General features: G+C 38.8%; 1 protein-coding gene across 1 annotated transcript in view; it reads left to right on the forward strand.

The window, feature by feature from the left end:
* The window catches only part of sptbn4b (spectrin, beta, non-erythrocytic 4b), a 105,199-nt gene that overhangs the window by 73,156 nt on the left and 11,913 nt on the right, over positions 1-20,130 (forward strand). The window contains exons 26-34 of the mRNA XM_084717527.1: positions 8,561-8,824; positions 11,926-12,150; positions 13,770-13,859; positions 14,180-14,458; positions 14,697-14,827; positions 16,130-16,334; positions 16,621-16,866; positions 18,012-18,146; positions 18,947-19,191. Of these exons, the coding sequence (XP_084573653.1) occupies positions 8,561-8,824; positions 11,926-12,150; positions 13,770-13,859; positions 14,180-14,458; positions 14,697-14,827; positions 16,130-16,334; positions 16,621-16,866; positions 18,012-18,146; positions 18,947-19,191 (1,820 nt within the window). The remainder of the gene's footprint in view (positions 1-8,560; positions 8,825-11,925; positions 12,151-13,769; positions 13,860-14,179; positions 14,459-14,696; positions 14,828-16,129; positions 16,335-16,620; positions 16,867-18,011; positions 18,147-18,946; positions 19,192-20,130) is intronic.

Below are 20,130 nucleotides of genomic sequence, written 5' to 3' on the forward strand. Positions count from 1 at the left end.
ATTCAGGGAAACAATGTGTTTATTCCAAGCTTCCTCAAGCTTCATCTTCAGTTAAAGACACACCTTCAAGCAGGTGGCCCTTTGGAAATAGAAATGCAAACCCCTGCTGTGCTGTGCTGACAAGCAAGGTCAGCTCATGTGTATGAAAAATGGCCACAAGAAAGGCATTTAGAATACAATAAAAAGATGTAAATTGCAATTAAAAAAGATGTAAAATATTATACATGCCCTGTTAGATAAAGTTATAACTACAGACATTATAAAAATGAGGAATGCAATCATAAAAACTATAAAATCATTGTAGTACATCGTTTAAGCAGTTAGTACACCAGAAAGAAAGAACATACTTTGACATTTTATTGGCTGCTAATAAAAAATAATGTGTGTTGTTGGATGTCAATCAAACCGCAAGACTGGAATGTGACTTTATAACACTCTGTCACTTTTTTGCCAATTGTACCACAGGGAGAATAGTCTGCATCAACAGCACACTCAAAAATCATCTATAATAATGTATGCATTCATTATCAACATATATGATCAATGTATTCATTAGTTTGTGTGTAGTATGGATGGCCATTGCTTCTGTTGTGTGCATTACTTCCTGTTTACGAGGGGACTTCCCTCAGGAAATTACTCTGTGCCACTGCATTCTGCACTCTGAACAGAATATAGTCTAAACTTGAAAAATGTGACCAATTTTTCATTTAAAGCTCGAAGGCTGTTACCTGAGAAGTAATGAGCAGTTGTTGCTGTTCAGTCGCACGAGCAGATTATTCACACGTGGAGTCAATATTGACACAATAGCTGCAGTGGCCTCGGTGTGACAGACACAGTGACCAGCAGAGTGCCGGCAGTGCCGCTCAGGAGCAGATGTCTGCTGTAATATACAGACCAGACAGCAGAATGAGGATGACCCATCTGTTACTGTTAGCGTCAGTGTTCTGTCAGGAGTCCTCAGTCCTCAGTATCCTTCCTGTTCTTCTTTACTTCACCTGTTTCTTCTGCTTGATTTGGTTCTTACTCATTTTGTTTGGGCTCGTATGTTGTCTTAGCATTTGAATCATCTTCAATTACAGCCCTTTCTTATCATTATTGCTTGAAAGTAGGGCTAGCCAATATATCGTTATTGTGATGGGAGACAAGATACCATCTTAGAATTTCAAAATCAATATATCGTGATATTCCATAAATAAGTGATACTTATAGCAAAGTGATGCAATTTTCTTAGTTTACTAGACTGTCTCAGTTGCTGTTTTTAGTTAGCTGTTCTAATATTTGCCTTTACAGTCATTCTATCAGAATGGTGAAAAATGTCGATTAGTGTTTCCCAAAGCTCAAAGTGACGTCCTCAGATGTCTTGTTTTGTCCACAACCTAAAGATATCCAAATTACTGTCATAAAGGAGCAAAGAATCCAGAAAATATTCACATTAAGAAACTGGAAAAAAGTATTTTGATCTTTTTTTCATAAAAAATTACTCAAACCAATTAATTGATTATCAAAATAGCTGGCGATTCATTTAATAACTGACTAATAAAAGATTATTTGGTTAATCGTTGCAGCTCTAGTGTACTCCAAAGAATGGGAGCAGCTTGGCCTGGACATTATTCCTGCAGTTTCCACACAACAGCTTCTGATCATCCATACATCCATATTTGGGTTTGGTCGTGGTGGCGGTAGGCTGAGCATGAAGTTTGTCTTTTAAGAAATACTTTCCAGCTCCTCCACCTCAGCTGGCTCCTCTGGAGGTGAAGGAGCAGCAGTTCTACTCCAAGCTTTCTCCAAATGTAGGAGCCCCTCATCCTTTGATAGTTGTTGTCCGACTTAAAGAATCTAAAAAACGGCCACACCAGCACGCTGACCCCACCCTGTTTTATCTGCTCTCATTTCTGTTCATGTGTTGATGGGGCAACCAAACAACACACGTGTGAAATGATTGGCTATTAGCATGTCATTAGTCGCACATAAGGATATAATAGGCTGTTTATGAGCCAGGGTGGGAGCACACGTAACAGAAACAAAACAACAATGATAGCATCCATTGCGGTGTTTCACTGTGGAAATCGTCACATGCCAGTTTGGCAGGCATTGCCCAATGTGCGTAAAAAAGGTCCGCCATTTGTTAGTCCGCCTGTCTTTGCAGTGCAGATCTGAGTCATCCTCAGATCACAGCATCATTTACCTACCAACGATCCATACATCACCCTGGCTGTCTGTACCCGGGAGCCTGCCGCCTACTTTGGACCAGAGTACGAGGTAATGCTGGAGTTTCGGGCTCTGTGTTACAAAGCTGTAAGTGTGAGGAGACGTCTCACTCTGACTGATTGTTTCAGACTGAGAAACTGACTCTGGGTTCGGGTTGAACAGGTTCTGACTGACATTTTCACTGTGTGTTGGTTTTTTGCATTGTCACTATTTTTATAATACACTGTGGGAACCACTGAATTTTGCTGCATACTGTGTGAGAGGTTGTTGGCTCTGCTGGGACCTTTGTAGGGTATTGCTTGTTGTAAATTGTGTTTTGTCAGACTGTGACGCTGGTAAACACCAGTGTCACTCAGACTTAATGCTCCCAGTTTGTAATGCAGCTTTTCAGTGAAAGATTTCTGTGTCTCCAAGCTCAAGGCAAGATTATGCTAATGAGAGTAGGTTGGTGATTTACTTACTCACTAGCAGATCTACATGTGTGAAAACAGTTCAATGTCACTTAAACTTTAAAAGAACATACAGTAATTATGTGTTGGACATGGATTCGTTTGGGATCAGGTTGCTCTGAGGTCTCTGTAGATCCTGTTTGCATGAGCAGGAGAATATCATGATCCTCTTTGAACTGCAGACTGAGTATTTGTGAGTGTGGAGTAGCAGCTCTGAGCCTGTGGGTGAAGCTGCTCGAGCCCACGCAGCTCTCCCACTTACCGCAGAGGACGGCATGCATCAGCAGCCAGGGAAACGCTACACCACAATGAAAGCTGACGTAACGCACTAACACTGGAAATCACAGGACAGTGAGCGGAGTAGTGTAGCTTGCTGTACAGCTTTTAATTTCCTCTCTATTTTCTGTGTGTGTGAAGGTAACTACACACATTTACACCTGAGTGATGCCTCTTACAGCCCCAGTCATCTCTAGTTTGCTTTAAGAGGAAAGGGACAACTTTTTTCTTTTGCTTTTACTTATCATTATGAAGTAAATGTTGAGTGCTGAGTGTGATGGCTGTACTATAACAACAGCATCCACTTATAGACTGGTTCCCTATAAGCCTCGCTTTCACTTTTCCATTCTGTCTGCCACTGGGCACGATATTTCCAGAGTAAATGATGCCTCCATTATAGACTAAACGAATGAACAAATCCATGCCTTTTCTCTTAATGTTTTCTTCTAATGTCAACCCCTGCTGTAGTTACTTGTTTGTGCAAAGCAATAACTCAGACTTTATCATTACTATGCAGTCAACATCATTAAAATAGCTTTTGCTTGTTCCCGAATTCAGTGTAAAATTGTGACAGTTTCAGTTTAGATCTTCAATGAACATGCTTCTTTCTTCTCTCTTATTTCCAAAGTGATGCTGATCATTTCTTCACGAAGGCTGAAAAGGCAGAAAAATTAAAAGGCATAAATATTCTGAGAGAACACTCAACTTAACCTAAAAATTCCCAGCAAGGAGCCCTAGCTCAGAATTGATTAAAGAAAATTTAGTCTCTATTAAAACATAATGTAACCATTTCACATGCTGATAGTTGTTATATTTATTTACCATGGTGGTAATTTTAGTACTGTATATATTTGTGTAATAATAGTAATGATATATTAACGGGGGAAGCCTGCTGTACCCGTGAATGTCTTTCTGTGAGCCTGCAAGGTGCAGATATGCAGTGGAAATGAAATGACCTGTGTCACAATATGAGACTGTGATAGCACTGTGATAGTTTGTGCGACTACTCTGCTGATGAAGGTTGTGTCAGACCCAAGTCATCATGGCTGCACTGTTGTATTTTTCCAGATATCTTAGTGCTGTGTCCACTTTCATTTCTGGCATTTTAGCATTATTGTGTTGGGCCTTGCACTTTGTAACATTGTTAAGATCTATATAGATTAAGTTATTATTATTATTATGTAACTACATAATGGCATTGATCCCAAACATCTAATCTGTTGTGTTTCATTTATTCAAAGTCATTCGGCATTTTGAGAGTATTTGTCCTCTTTGTTTTTCTACCATTTTGTACTATTAATAAACTCTTAAACCTGTTAAAAGTCCTACACCCTCCTCCTAATAGTTTCTCACCTTAGGCTCTATCTTAAGGGCTAATATGCTTTGTGAATAACCTATTTTTACCAGTATCTACTCTTAACTTAAATGGAAAATCCTTACAAAATGTTGTGATGCTTAAAATTTCACCAGGAGCAACTCCTTGTAATAGGAAGTGTTTTGAATACAGCCCCTGAATTACATTTATATCTCAGGAAGCTTTTAAGCTTTGTTAATGCTTGTGCGATGTCAGGGGCATGGGCCTCTGCAGCTATGAGTCTGCACAGAAGCGTCTATGTTCAGCATGTTATCTGTTGCAGTACTCCCTCACCAGGGGGCACACAAATAAAACATCTGTGACAGCATCAAGTCAAAGAGATGAACACCATCAACCAAACATGGCCATAGAAGAATTGTAATTAATTGTCAACTCATGTTTATAACCTGTTCATAGCATCGCCAAACCAGCGATTTCCTCTGTGAGTTTGGACCAGAAACCTTTTTTATCACCTGTGACATCCAGTTTCCAGTCATCAGGCTTCTCTGTGTCTGTAGATTTTATCATAACCTGAGTGAGTCAGGAGGGACGTTGTCCTCTGTGGATGGTGACTCACTGCGCAGAGTTATTTTACCGTCTTGGTGAGATGTCTTGGCAGCGTCTAAAATAACTGCCCGCCAAGTGCCAAATGCTGAAAAATTTGGGCAGAAAAATGGGTCCGAATAACCAGTTATCTGTCAAACAGTCCAGTAATTTTTTTGTTCCTCAGGTTTCAAAATCTCTTGTTATTTGAAGGTCTTATATACAATTTGATGAATTTCAAACTAAAGCATTGGTAGCATATGTTACCCAGCAGGTTTTACAGGAGCACCTTTATGAACCACCTCTGGTATTTTTTACTAAAAAAATTTGTCGGGTTGAGTCTCTGCACACACTTATTACATATATTGCAAGTTATGTTTTTTATTGAGAGAATTTCATAAATCTTTTTTTGTATATGATCAACTATAAAGAAAGACATGTACAAACAAAGAACAACATTCAGAATCTAGATAACAATAAAAATAATCAAAAACAGACAAAAGGAAAACAAAAACAATGAAAAAAGACGAGAAAAAGTAAAACAAAAACAGAAATAACACATGAGGAGAGACTTGGGGGCAGACTGGTGTTTACATCTTACATTAATTCACTTTAGATCTCTAATTGGGAAATTCTTTTGTTTAATATTTACACACAAGAAATAAATTACAAAATAAAATAACCAGGTTCTCTGGTATGCTATATATTTTAAGGCAATGCTATATATTATACCTTTAAACATAGCAAAGTTTAAGGTGCTGACCAAAATTCATAATTTCCTCATTTGTACAACAAGCATAGCTGCAACACGAACAGCATTTATAGATCTGGAGTGATAGTTTTTGTACCAATATGAGAGAAGATAGCAGCCATTATCTTTTTAAAAAAGGGGGATGAATACAGACACTGTATGAATAATAACTTTGTAATTTTATTAGTTACTATATAATGTAAGTAAGTAATAAGTAGAGTTTGTTACACAGTTATATAGTTTGCCAAAGAGGTAAATAAGCCACCATTTTTTCTGTCTTTCTCTCGTTGTTTGTTTTTCTTTGTTTGTTTCGTTCCTTTTTTCTGTAACTCTTTTTCTTCCTCTAACACACACAAACACACAGTCTGCAAATTACGAATTTCAAATGGATGGGGGAAGGATTTCACTGTGGGGGAGGCTAAATGGAGAAAAAAAGGGAAGGGAGCAGGTGTACATAAGGAATGGTGTGTGTGTGTGTGTGTGTGTGTGTGTGTGTGTGTGTGTGTGTGTGTGTGTGTGTGTGTATTTGTGTGTGTGTATTTGTGTGTGGGGGGGTAAAGAAGGGGGTTCAGGATGAGGTACAAAAGGAGGCAGAAATATGAAAAAGACAGCGAGAGAGAGAAGGGGGAAGGGGAGTGTGAGGTAATTTATGAGGCATTTATATGGTGAGGTTTAATCTCTTCACACTCACACACTCACACACACACACACACACACACACACACACACACACACACACACACACACACACACACACACACACACCTCCTAACCCAGTTCCACAGTATCTGCACACAATTATCCATAACATAAAATCCGGTGAATATTTGTTCATAAAACAGAGAAAACAAAAAAAACAGACTTTGGATTTATTCCTTTTCATAATTATATTTAGATGTCATCTATGAAATGTCAGCAAGTTGTGGACAATAGCTGTCACATTTACCCAGAGCCTGAGACTGAGTTTTGTGCAGTCAGCAATCCAAATTCTTATGGTTAATCAGTCAGTTCTTAAAAATATTGCCAATTAATTTTCTGGTGATTGTTTGATGAATGAATCAACTAATCATTACAGCTCTGTATTTCAGTGTCTTATTCTCAATGCATCAGTTTAACTGATAAGTTTAGTGAAATTGTTGTTGCTTTTAATGCCACACTGTGAAGCACTTTGACCAGCATGTAATGTATTAAAGGCGCTATATAGATAAAAGTTATTATTATTATTAAGTTATTAAATCGTGGACAATCACAGTGTTGACATTAATTTGCTGCAACCTTGGAAATGTATAAATTTCACCCCCGTATGTACAACAAATGGTGTCATTTCTCTTTCCTTGTCCATAACTAATCCATTATACACCATTTATAGCTGTTTATTTCTTATTTTATTTCTTAATTTTACAGTTATATGAATATAAACTGTTAAATTTCACTTCATTCATGTGGACATCACAGCTAATGAAACATAGTTGCTCTTTTGGCCTAAATCTCATGAGCTCGTGTTATCAGAGTAGATGATCTGTTTAAGTTTTGGTGTATCTTTTGTCATAAATTTGCATAGTGATGAGGAAAAGGTGAATTACATGAAGATAATAGATGCTTAAAGACTGTGAGCGTATGTTAATACTTCCCAGGTGTCGTGTAGGGACATAGATTCACTGATTAAGGTGCTAGTTATCTCATTTAATGAGTTTTTTATCATACCAGCTTGTGTTTAATATAGCATGGTGATTTTGGCGTGACATTTGGTAGCTTAAGTGTGTTCAGTGTTTAGCTGAAGTGTTACGTTTGGACCTGGGTTCAATACTGACCTCTGAACGAGTGGCCAGGCTGGCAAACAGGCATCAGCTTTTGATTGCCAAATCTGAAAACACACTTTTTTAGTGATATTATATTTTGAGTAATTAAGATACTATGCAGTTATACATTAACTTAATAAAGAAAATGTGCCATGAAAAAATGGTTAAAGGGACAGTTCACCCAAAAATGAAAATTTAGTCATTGTATACTCACCCTCATGCCGCCTCAAGGTTGGATTTATAGTTTTTTAAGTCCACAAAACACTGCTGGAGGAAATCAGTGCTGCAGAATCTCCCAGACAACTTAAGTAAATGGTGTCCATTTGTCAAATGGAAAAAAACAACCCCAAAGTCAGAATCCAAGTCTCCTGAAGCCCTGACATGCCATTCACTTGTGTACGCACACAGATGGTGTGCATGTGCATGTGAACGCTGCCCAAAGCTAATCATCTACAGCGAAGATTTAGGCTAAAAACATGGCGTACGTGACGTTGTTCAAATCAGCGTGGCTTTAGACAAGCAGTATGGAGGCATTTTATGTTTGTTTTTTTCTGTTTGTTTTTTTCTGTTTGAAAACTGGTCACCATTAACTTATATTGCTTGAGAGATTCTCCGATGCTGCTTTACTGCGAACCTCCTCTAGTGAGGGTCAGAAGATAATGGCTGACTTTTCATTTTTAGGTGAACTCTCCCTTTACAAGCTTTACTACTCTAACCTGTGGTTCTGTAGGATGTGCTGCCTTGAAGTAGTGAACGTTAAGTATCATGAAGTGTTAGTTATCAAGGTGTATGTTGTTCATGCTTTGCAGTATAAATTTCTCTGCTGTGATACTTCACCTCCCAATCCTATTGGCATTTCATTCAGGTTCATCTGGTTCTTTGTCAGTTGAATCAATTTGCACATTTGTTTGTGATGTTGACGGGTTTATTGAACGTTTCACCCCACAGTCAAACAGTTTGATTTTCCTCACCATTGTCTCTAAAAACAGAATGCCTGTGCACACATGACTTAATGCTTAAATGGACCTGCAGTGTTGTCTGCTTCCAGTTCCAACTGTAGCAAATATTAAAAAAATATTAATTTGGGGGTTCACAGTTTGGTGTTTACTGTTCCTGTTAAACCATGAAAAGCCTTCCCTCCGTCTCACCACTTCCTCTGTCCTTCCTCCTGTCCATCCAGGAGGGCCAGCAGCTGATCCAGGAGAAGCCGGAGCTCAGCCCGGTGGTCCGGAAGAAGCTGGAGGAGATCAGGGAGTGCTGGCAGGATCTGGAGAGCACCACCCAGGCAAAAGCCCGCCAGCTCTTCGAGGCCAACAAGGCAGACCTGCTGGTGCAGAGCTATGAAAGCCTGGACCAGAGACTGGGCCAGCTGGAGGGTCAACTGGCCTACGTGGACCAGGGACAGGACCTCACCACTGTCAACAAACAGCTGAAAAAACTGCAGGTGTGTGTTTTTATTTAATTCTTGTAACGCTTTGACCCAGAAACCCAGAAAATTCTCAAACGTGTTGAGTTTTGATCTGTTCAAAGGCTGCATAAGCAGATTGTTGAGCAGTTCGGCCACATTATGATGACGTTTTTAGTTTTTTCATTTGATTCATTATCAGAGGTCGCCGAGCAGCTTAGAAGCACTCAGCATTTAAAAAATAAAACAAAAGAACAAAAAGATCTGTTTATATCTGACAAGTTAGTCAGCTAAAGGATACAGATGTCATTACAAGGACTTTTTTCCAAAATAAACACTGATATTAAAACATACAGCAAAGAAATTCAAGAGCACATTTTGTGATACCAGTTAATACCAATAATACCAATATTTTTGTGGTTGTAGGCCTTTTTATCAGTCTAAGAAGCAGCATTGGTCTAGCACTTACCCAGCCTGTTTTCTTTTCAAATTTTAGCCATAGCAAAAAGTTTATATATATGATTATTGGTCACTTTCTCAGTCAGTTTTGCCAAATACTACAATGTTAGGCTAAGAACTTAATGAATATTTATTGGAATTATCCTATCAAGTTTTTCAACCAGTTTGACCTAAATTGTACAACTCTGTAGCTCTGCTTCTTTACTCTGAAAATGACTCACTGTTTACGTTATCATCGCCACGCAGGGATGGCCTCATCTCATTAATATTTGAACAAAACATCATGTTTGGAAATGACTAACAGCAGCATTTCTCACTGTGTGCTTGCAACACTTTCCGTTCAGCTCTTCATCTCATTTCAGCAAAGTCAAGCTCTTTTATTTTCACACCAACATTAATTTTTTATTTGTTTTCATTTGATTATTTATTTATTTATTTTTGAAACACTATAAGCGATCAGCATTCGTGTCGACCCGGTGAGTTTCATCCCAACATCAATTTACAAATAATGATGACTAGAAATTATTAAGACATTTCTTAATACAGATGCCAAAATCTTGTAGAATTTAATTACTGTTTTCTAACTAGATCAACAGGTGTTCTTCAATAACTGTTTACCAATTGATTGGATGCAATTTCATCTCTTTGTGTCCTGTGTTTATATATTTCTCTAAAGGATATGTGAACTTTAGTTTATGTAACATTAGCATTGAATCATCTTAAATGTACTGTAATAATTACATACTAAACACTGAGCGAGTGGTCCATGTGCGTTTCTGTTCAGGATGACTGTGGGCAGTGAGACATTACATGTCTGTAGTTGCACAACAACAACAAGTTTTAATCAGGAAAAATAAGAAATCAGTTTTTTTAATGTTATTGACACAACTTAAGCTTGTGCTGATTGAAGACACTGAACCTCAGATTGTTCCTGATGAGCTCTGTCAATCATTGTGAGTGTGTGCATGGATGGATATGAGGTTTTGTGCCGTGTATTTATCAGCTAAGAGCTCTACCGCCCAAACCTGCCCTTTATTCCTTAGATCAGAGTATTTTCAGGAGAGTAGCAGAGCAGGTGTGGTTAGTAAAATCCTGTCCGTTTTTTTGCTTTTTATATTACATAACACATGTGGCCTTTAGAGCATTTCAGACATATGGAAACAATCAGCAGCAGCTGCATTAAAAATGGATAAATAATTGAAACAAACACCAGCACTGCAGTGAAAAACATCCAACCACCAGGATTAAAATTCTGTCATCTGTGATGCGAATGGCAAGTTGACTCCTGCAGAACTTGTCAGTTTCATTCATTTCTCATTTGAATTTGCCCTTCATTGTTTGGTTTTTAATTGCAAACTTACAATAGAGACTAGAACTATGTTGCCATACACAACTACAAAATGGTGTCAAAACAACTTTTCTTGTTTATATCCTCAACCTGACTGATGCCTTAATATTTCATATGTAAATCAATTAATTTCATGGCAGTAAAAGTGTTGTAAATGTGATGTTGGGATGTATCTCTTCACTCGCCCTCCCAGCAGTGAGGGTCTGGATTCTTTACGCAGCGAACAGCAGGGCGATGTGACCTGGGCTGACGCGCAGATTCATCCTTTCATTACTTCATCATTTCACCAGACATGTCTCACTCTCCTCTCCCACAGCATTCTGCTCACAGCTTCCTTTTGCAAGCCACCATTAGCACTGCTTTACCACATCATCCAAACCAAACTCCACTACCCAGCATCCATCCTGGCAAGGGGTACAGTAAACTTCACTACACTTCATGTCTGTCCATCATTCTTTCGCTGTTCTGGGTTGTTTTCAGTCTCGTATTTGCTTTCATGTCCATCTTTAATTAAATGATGACATTTCAATAAACTGAACTTGGGAGGTATTTCAGTGTATATTAAAACATTTTAAAAACTTAATCTATATGGAGATTTCAAGAATTGCTATTATTATTCCTGTCATGATCGTTCTACCACTTGTATTTCTGCTAGTTTAATTTGAGGCATTACAAGCAACCAATTATGAGTAAATTATTGATGTGACTTTGTCATCTTGCCTTTTTAGTCCACAAACTGTGACAGAACTTTTGTGCTGTTTCTGCATATTTCTTTTTTAATATATGTACATTTAGTAAAACTTACTACTTAAAGGAATAGTTCAGATGTTTTGAAGTGGGGTTGTATGAGGTACTTACACAGTAAGTACACAGTACACAGTAAGTACCTCATACAACCCCACGTCAAAACAAACAAGCTATTCCTTTAATTTAGCTACTTATACTTAACCTACACTGAATTAGAATATTCTTATGGTAAGTTAAAAAAGTGAAAGGCTAAGCATATTTAGCGATTTTGTTTTCTAACCTAAAATAAGTTATCTTAAATATGTCAGACTGATTAAAGTAACATAAAACCATGAATTGTCTGATGTCGTCAAAGCAACAACAAACTTCTCATTTTTACTTTCTGTCACATTCCTCACATCCTCCTCAGTCCATCTTTATCTTGTCTCCCATGACAACGTTTCCTGTCTACCTCCACCCAGTTTATTCTCTCTTCCTCTCATCTTCCTCCATCCCTCTCTCCCAATCAACGCATCCTCTTTTCCTTCGTCCGTTTTGATAACTTTCGCTCTGCTCCTCCTCATCTGCTTCCCTCTCCCTCCCTCAGTCCATGGAGACCCAGATGGAGGAGTGGTATAAGGAGGTGGGGCAGCTCCAGGCGCAGGTGGCCACCATCCCGCAGCAGACGCAGATCAAAGAGACGGTTGCCGGGCGTCAGGCCGCCGTGGAGGCCAGGATGGTGCGTCTGATCGAGCCGCTGAAGGAGAGACGGCGCATCCTGCTGGCGTCCAAAGAAGTTCACCAAGTCGGACGAGATCTGGAGGATGAGATTGTGAGTGTGACTCGCCATCACTTAAAGATACATTTCATTGATTTGTATTCTTTCCCTGGAGACTAATCTCTGGAGACTTTACCTTACCCCAACACTTAACTGTACCTTACACTTAAAACAACTTATGTCAGTTCCCATGAAGTCTAAATCGATGTGGCAGTGTTTTATCACGTATGCGTTGCACCATATGTCACCTATATTCCCTGATCTGGCCCAATAATGACATAACACAGTAATTTTGTAGGTCATCTTGCATATTGTTTGTGGTATTTTAGAGTTTCCTGGAAAACGCTGAAAAAATGTTGGTGACTCATGCTGCACTCAGAGGCGTAGACTAACTCTGCATCCAATAATACGCTTTCTTTCTTATGATGCTGGCAGAGTGTTTCTCGGGCCAAGCTTCACTGTACAAAAACATAATAACTAGTACAAAAACGCAAGTTGATAACTGTATTCACTGATTTTGGTGAAACTGGATCATATGTCACATGTTTACAGCCGAAAAGCTGTGTGTGCTTTTGGCAGAAGAAGTAGCGTCTTCCCCAGTTGTCCAGACAAGTTATCAAGCTGCAAATGTTGATTCAAACATTTTACTGGCACCAAAATCACCAACATGTCTGCTTGTTGTGTACGCAAAACATCAGAATCGATATTCCACTGATCAGCTTAAGGTGTTCAGAATTCTGACAAGATCATGATCATTTTTGTTTTAGCAGCGTCTATGTCTGTAAGCTATGAAATATGTCAATTGGACTGGGGACACAATCAGAACTGCTCATGTTTGCAGCGCTCACCGACAAGTTGTTGTGGTCCACCATGTTTCTTTTGTCGAAGTGCACGTACAGCTTGGTCATGTCTATAGTGAAATTTTTTCCGATGTTCCCTCATTCTGATGTTATCTGGCTGCACAGTTTCAACTCTCTGTGATGTACAGAGTTGACAAGCTGTACAGAGCTGTAAACATCAATCAATAACAAGTCCCTCAACCATTACGGAAGTATGTGTAAGCAATAAACTAGAGGTTTCATGGGAACTTAAATTCTAAAATTTAGTGATTTACATAAAGGCGACATGCATTTTGTCCACAAAAAGGAGAGAACTTCCTCCACTTTGACTCCACAAAATGAGTAGTTCACACTCAGCTGGCTTAATTCATGGTGCATCCTTGACACTTAATGGATTTATTTTTGTCACATTTTCATAATGGGTTGTCATGTTTTCATTATTTTTATTTGCAGACTTTACAAATGCAGATGAAAAAAAGAAAATGTTAAATGTTTTAAGACAGTTGTTTTTAAACCCTGTTGTAGCCCAAATTCTTTAAAAAAATGCTTTAGATACCTCTACAACTTTAATTATTAATGAGATTCAGCAGGATATTTCTGTAGATTTGCAAATTCAAAAAATATTTTCACTTCACTTTCATGTAGGTTGTTAACAAAATAGATAAAATATGTTATTTGGGACTTAATAGTTCTTTATTTAATCTGTTCAATTTAAGATGCACACATGTACAGAAACATTCACCTACAGTACACAGTGAGGTGTAGATAAACACACCCACAAACTCACAGAGGTACACATATTCACTGCTGTGTGTCATTTTGTTGTGGTTGTAGTTGTGGATCCAGGAGCGCCTCCCGATGGCCATGTCTCAGGAGCACGGCTCCACTCTGCAGGCAGTCCAGCAGCTCATGAAGAAGAATCAGGTAAGAGAATCTGAATAGCCACTGATTCTAACTGGAGTCTTAACCTAAAACATGACTGAGGTGTGGCTCCCCCTGTTGATGTGCTGTCATCACCCTAATTTCAGCTCATCAAGGTCAAGTCACAAGAAAGATGGACAGAAATATGATGTGTCTTTACTAAGTCCTAATTTATATGTAGCCTTTACTCACCTATCTTATATGTATTGTATTTATTTACCTCTTGTAATTCAACATGTTATTATCGTTCTTTTTTAAACAACATAAAACATTTAGAAAAAGCCACCTGCACTTTTCTGTTTTGCCCTCTGCGTCTCCTCCAGACTCTTCAGAGGGAGCTGCAGGGCCACAGGAGCCGAATCGAGGACGTCCTGGAGAGGGCGGGGATCATTGCATCCATCCGCAGCCCCGAGGCGGACTGCGTCAGGGCGGGCCAAGACCAGCTGGCCCAGCTGTGGGGTCTGCTGTGGGCCGAGACCGAGAGGAGGCAGCTGGTCCTGGACGCCATGTACCAGGCCCAGCAGTACTACTTTGACACGGCCGAGGTGGAGGCCTGGCTGAGCGAGCAGGAGCTGCACATGATGAACGAGGAGAAAGGGAAGGTGTGTGTGCAACTGTCTTAAAGCTGATGGGCATTTTTTAAAATAGCAATCAATAAATTGATCTTTATTGCATGTAATCTGGTATGATCAGGGAATCATTTCCTCTGTCCTAATCTGAGACACTTCCTCTTTATGTACTATAGATTTACACATAGAGGCAGGACTGAGCATTCATGCTGTGTGTTTTATTTTTAAAGTTAAACTTTTTCTTGTGTGTGTCATTTCCTCCTCCCACCAGGACGAGCCGAGCACGCTGCAGCTGCTGAAGAAACACTTGGTCCTGGAACAGACCATCGAGGACTACGCAGAGACCATCGGCCTGCTGTCACAGCAGTGTCGACAGCTGCTGGAGATGGGACATCCAGACTGGTGAGCACGTAAACACACACACACACACACACACACACACACTCTGTCATCACAAAATACATTTCTGTGATGTATTTCAGAAGTCACTGGCAAAAGTTAATCATAGAAAAATTTATTTTTGTCTTTAAGAAAGTAAAACTAATAACAAGCATTCTTTTTAACATTACTCTTTCTGGTTATCTTTGAGGACAAAAGTGGGACTCAACAACAAGCCAAGCAGTTTTTGTTTGTCTTCTGTCAAATGAAAGATGAACAAGAGGAATATCATATAACAGTGACAGTGAAGATTTTGGATCAAAATTTATGTTTGTTTTTTGCACACAGCATTGGTCAGGAGTTATTTGGTGTTTTGACTAACCCTGTCAAAGATAATAGATAGATAAAAGACTACAAGCATTGATTTTGCTTGTCTTTTTTCTTGCAGTTTGTCAGTTGATACATTTCTGCTGATTTCAACTTTGGAAAATTAAAAATGATGGGAAACAGTTTTTACACAAATAACCTTATTATGGCATTTGTCTACAAATACATAATTGTTTCCTCCTTTCCATTTTGCAGTTTAGCCACAGAAAGTTTTATACTGATTATGTGTTAATGCATATACACCCAGTGACTGCTTTGTACACCTGCACCAGGGTCCAAAATCAACTTTTTGATCTATCTACCAATGGTCAACTGAGCAAATACACCGCAACTGGCCATAAAACTGTAGCTTCACAAGTGTGAGGATTTGCTAATTTTCCTGCAAATTGTTTGAGTAATTTAATTTATTTTTTTCTAATTTTGAGGCTCACTCTAGAAGAAAACTTTAAAAAAGTGTAAAGCAGCGGTTCTCAACGTGGGGCCCGCATGCCATGTCTTCAGAAACATCCCTAAGATCAAGTTCATGCATTATATTTTAATAATTCCATCAATACTTTCAGTTTCAACTGGTCAAATTCAAAAGCTACTGGTTGCATGACAACTAGTGGTCGTCTCACGAGTGTCATGGGATGATGTTCTGTCACTAATGCTCGTGCTGTAAGTTAAAATTAGCGACTTTGAATGCTGTATGGTTGAGGAGAAAAGAAGATTTCAGGAAAAATGGATCATCACTTTGTCATACTTCAGGGGACAGATAAAGTGATCTGCCTTCTTGTGATGATTCCCTGTGCTCAGTCATCAAAACTTTGAGAGCCCCTGGTCCAAAGTGTATGAAGTGGCCACTGAGTGTACATTGTATGTGCGTGCCTTCTACAGATAACTGAGGGTAAATGGTACATTTCTTCCTGATGTTTTATACTTGCTCCTCTTTTTCCACAGCGAGCAGATCAGCAAACGTCAGTCGCAGATTGACCGTCTGTACGTGTCTCTGAAGGACCTGGTGGAGGAGAGAAAGAGCCGTCTGGAGCAGCAGTACTGGCTCTACCAGCTCAACAGGGAGGTGGACGAGCTGGAGCAGTGGATCGCTCAGAGGGAGGTGGTCGCCAGCTCGCCTGAACTGGGTCAAGACTTTGAGCATGTTACTGTAAGTGTGTCGACAGATGGTGTCTGTGGATGAATAATAGATTGAAGAAACAAGTTACATGTAGAAAACTTAAAAAAACAACACTGGTCTCGTTTGATTGTTTGCTATGTCAAGTTACAGCTGTTACAGCAGGTAATAAATCTGCTTGTATACTTTATAAGTAACTTACTTGAAAGCATATGGAGAATAAAAAATGATTATTTACTAACAACGTAAAAGAAAAAAATGATAAATTGTCTCTGTTCTTCTATTTCCCTCCCTTACCTTCGCCCTGCTACACGTCCAGGTCCTGCAGGAAAAATTTACAGAGTTTGCGTCCGAGACGGGCAGCGTAGGCCAAGAGCGAGTGACAGCCGTCAACCAAATGGTGGACGAGCTCATCGACTACGGCCACTCGGAGGCCGCCACCATCGCTGAATGGAAGGACGGCGTGAACGAGGCCTGGGCCGACCTGCTGGAGCTCATGGAGACCCGGGCGCAGATGCTCGCCGCCTCACACCAGCTTCACAAGTTCTTCTCTGACTGCAGAGAGGTGAGAGACCTGAGGAACACAGCTGGGACACAAGACATAGATATGATATAGTGTTTTATGCCGTGTAGTTCAATATTACATGGTGCAATGAAACCACTTTATTGATCTCTGAGGGAAAATTCAATGCAACACAACATATATAAGACACAACACAGTACATGAAGCTCATTATTTTCTGGTTGTTACTTACTCAAGGTATTTTTTATTGGTATTTAAAATGCTATAAATCACAGATACAGTCAGATGAACATAATACATCCCCCAATGTTTCTGCTCCTACAGAGACCCTGTTAAAATGTTATTGTACCATTAAGAAATCAAATTGCATGTACCTGTAAATAATGAATTTATTTACAATGTGAAAAAAACTCATAGGTGAGACACTAAAAAGAAATTAAAAATAAAAATAAATAATAATAATAATAATAATAATAATAATAATAATAATAAATACTTTTAAATACAGTAATAAAAATACAAAAAATAATTATAATGAGTTGTAAGCAAAATATACACAAAATAAATTAAAAAAAAAGTTAATAAATAAATAAGTAAACAGCTACATGTAGAATGGAGTTAGTATTACAAAACTACAATATCAGTGGCATTAGTTGGATAAAAATGGTTGCAATATATAATAACATTTCTGAGCACACCCTCTTCTAGAATATGGAATTTCCTCTAATATCAAATGATCACATATAAGGTCTTTAAGCCGTAGTTTAAAGGTTAGAGGGATTTTTTTCCTTCCATTTAGGCAGTATACGTCATCTAGCTAAAAGAGATGCAAAAGCTATCATATTTTATCCTGGTGAGTCGACAAAGATTACTATGTAATATGACAAGAAACTGTTGCTGTAGAGGAAAAACATCGCACTACAGCTACTAAATGGCAACAAAAATGTATTCTGGAGTTCATTTTTAAGATTTTTGTGCATTTCTTAACCCACAGAGAGTATACTTACTCTGGCAGTTAAACTTAAAAATCAGGAGAAATTGTGTGTGTGCATAAAAAAGATTTCTCAGGTTTCTGTTACAAACCACACGGACATTATATAAAATACAGACGTTTCATACTTTTCCGCTTACATGTGTGTTCACACATTGAACACTTCTGTACTGCTTTATGCTCTTGTTTTTTTCAGGTTTTGGCCCAGATTGAAGACAAACATCGAAGGCTGCCGGAAGTTCGTGCTCGACAGGGCAGCACTGCCAACACCAGCACCCTGCAGAGACTCCTGCACAGCTTTGAACAGGACATACAGCTGCTGGTCACGCAAGTAAAATCACATGCACACGAACAGAGAGCATATAAATGACTTCAAGAATCACGCAGGAAAGAATCACAAATACCTCAGTGGTGATCACTCCGTTTCTAATGCTAATTTAGCCATTTTTCATATGAAATTACCCAGCAGATGTTTTGTTTGGCTACACACACACACACAGATATGTGGTGGAAGTGTTTTTGAATCAGTTAAATAGCAATAATAGTCATTATTATTGTCTCCACATCTCTTCATACATTCCAAAATATAAATATTCCACCCTATTTTACAGTTACATTGTTTGCGCTGGTAACATTTTGTCATAGCAGGCTAAAATCTTTGCCACCAAAGCAAAAAAAAATAATTCACAAACGAAAAAAAATCCTGCAGAGTATTTAATACACGTGTCTGAAGCCCCCTTATAACTTTGCCCCCACAGCAATTAATACTTGTTTTAAAAATGTAAAATAAATGAATTTTAAAGAGAATTAATGAAGTCTGAGTCTGAATCTTCATGGCAAAAATACTTTCTTACTCTGCATTTAATTTTGCTTTATCCAGTCTCAGTCATGCACCTGGGGAACAGAAACAGTGGTACATTTTACTGAAGAACGATGCAAAATCACAGCTGCTCTGTGTCAACTCCAGTGACAGAGTCCGTACCGTTTGGCTCTGACTAAACACAGCTGTCAGAGCAGCTGTGTTTTGTGCGTCATTTGGAAAACAAACTCTTCCTCTTTCCATTTTTTAGCTTCTGTTTCCTCCTTGTTCAGCTTTCGTTTTCCTAAAATCTGCCCTGCCCACTCTGCCAGGTGCGTCAGCTGCAGGAGAGTGCGGCACAGCTGAGGACGGTGTACGCCGGTGAAAAAGCCGAAGCCATCGCGTGCCGCGAACACGAAGTGATGCAGTCCTGGAAAGAGCTGCTGACGCACTGCGAGGAGTGTCGAGTACAGATTACCACCGAGACGGACAAGCTGAGGTTCTTCAGCATGGTCCGAGATCAGATCATGTGGATGGACTCCATCATCTGTCAGATAGGGACAGGAGAGAAGCCCAGGTATCTGAACACAGAATCTGTGCCAACCTCAGTCTTAAATCAACGTGGTGTGGTATAAAAAAGAGCTGAACAATTCATCAAAATTTTATTAAACGTGAAATATAGCCTGCAGCAATTTTAAAATCACACGAGTGATATGAGGTGGAATATTTGTCAAAATAGCATTTTAAATGTAATATATTTGTGCTGCAGAAATGTCCTAGCCTGCACATCCATATTCTACAAACATAAGAAAATATATTTGTTTGGTACAGACCCCTCAAAAATTACATCTCATAATAAATTTATTCATTATTCCGTGTTTTTCAACAAAAAAATTATCACTCCCACTAATATTGCAAGTCATATTGCAATATCGGTCAAAATAATTCCTATTAGATATTTTTTCAAAGTCTTTCAGCCCTAGTTTACAGCTTTCATAAGATAATACAAAAACTACAATGACCAGAGAGAGAGTGCAGTTTTAGTTACAGCTTACTGTACGTTTTACACTAAACAGGATTTTACCTTTCACATCTTGTTGTGTGGTGTTGACCTTCAGTTTGTATCTGACGCAGGATCAAAATTGGGTTAAAAATGACCTTTATTCGCAGTTATTATACAGTAAAATTACCAGTAAATTGTCAGAAATAGCTGGGCTTCGAGCAGTCTTTGATATTCTGGGAGGGGAGAAGAAATTCTCACTCCAAAGGTAGTAATTAGCCAACAGCAGGACTCTTTAAAACAGCTCACAGCATCAACAACGATATTTACCAAATGTTAGCTGTTACTCATGCCAGTTTTTTTTTTTATTTACAAGAATACTCTTTCCTATAAATAGATAGATATCCAGCCATCTTGAATAAAACTTGGTAAACAAGAGAACAGATAATTGATGCTGTGATATTTTTCTCATGATCAACCGCTCCATTATTTTCTTCAAAATGCTGTAAAATGTAA

This window comes from Lutjanus erythropterus, chromosome 4 (genome assembly GCF_056507025.1).
Source record: "Lutjanus erythropterus isolate fLutEry1 chromosome 4, fLutEry1.hap2, whole genome shotgun sequence".
Classification (NCBI taxonomy): Eukaryota; Metazoa; Chordata; class Actinopteri; order Lutjaniformes; family Lutjanidae; genus Lutjanus; species Lutjanus erythropterus.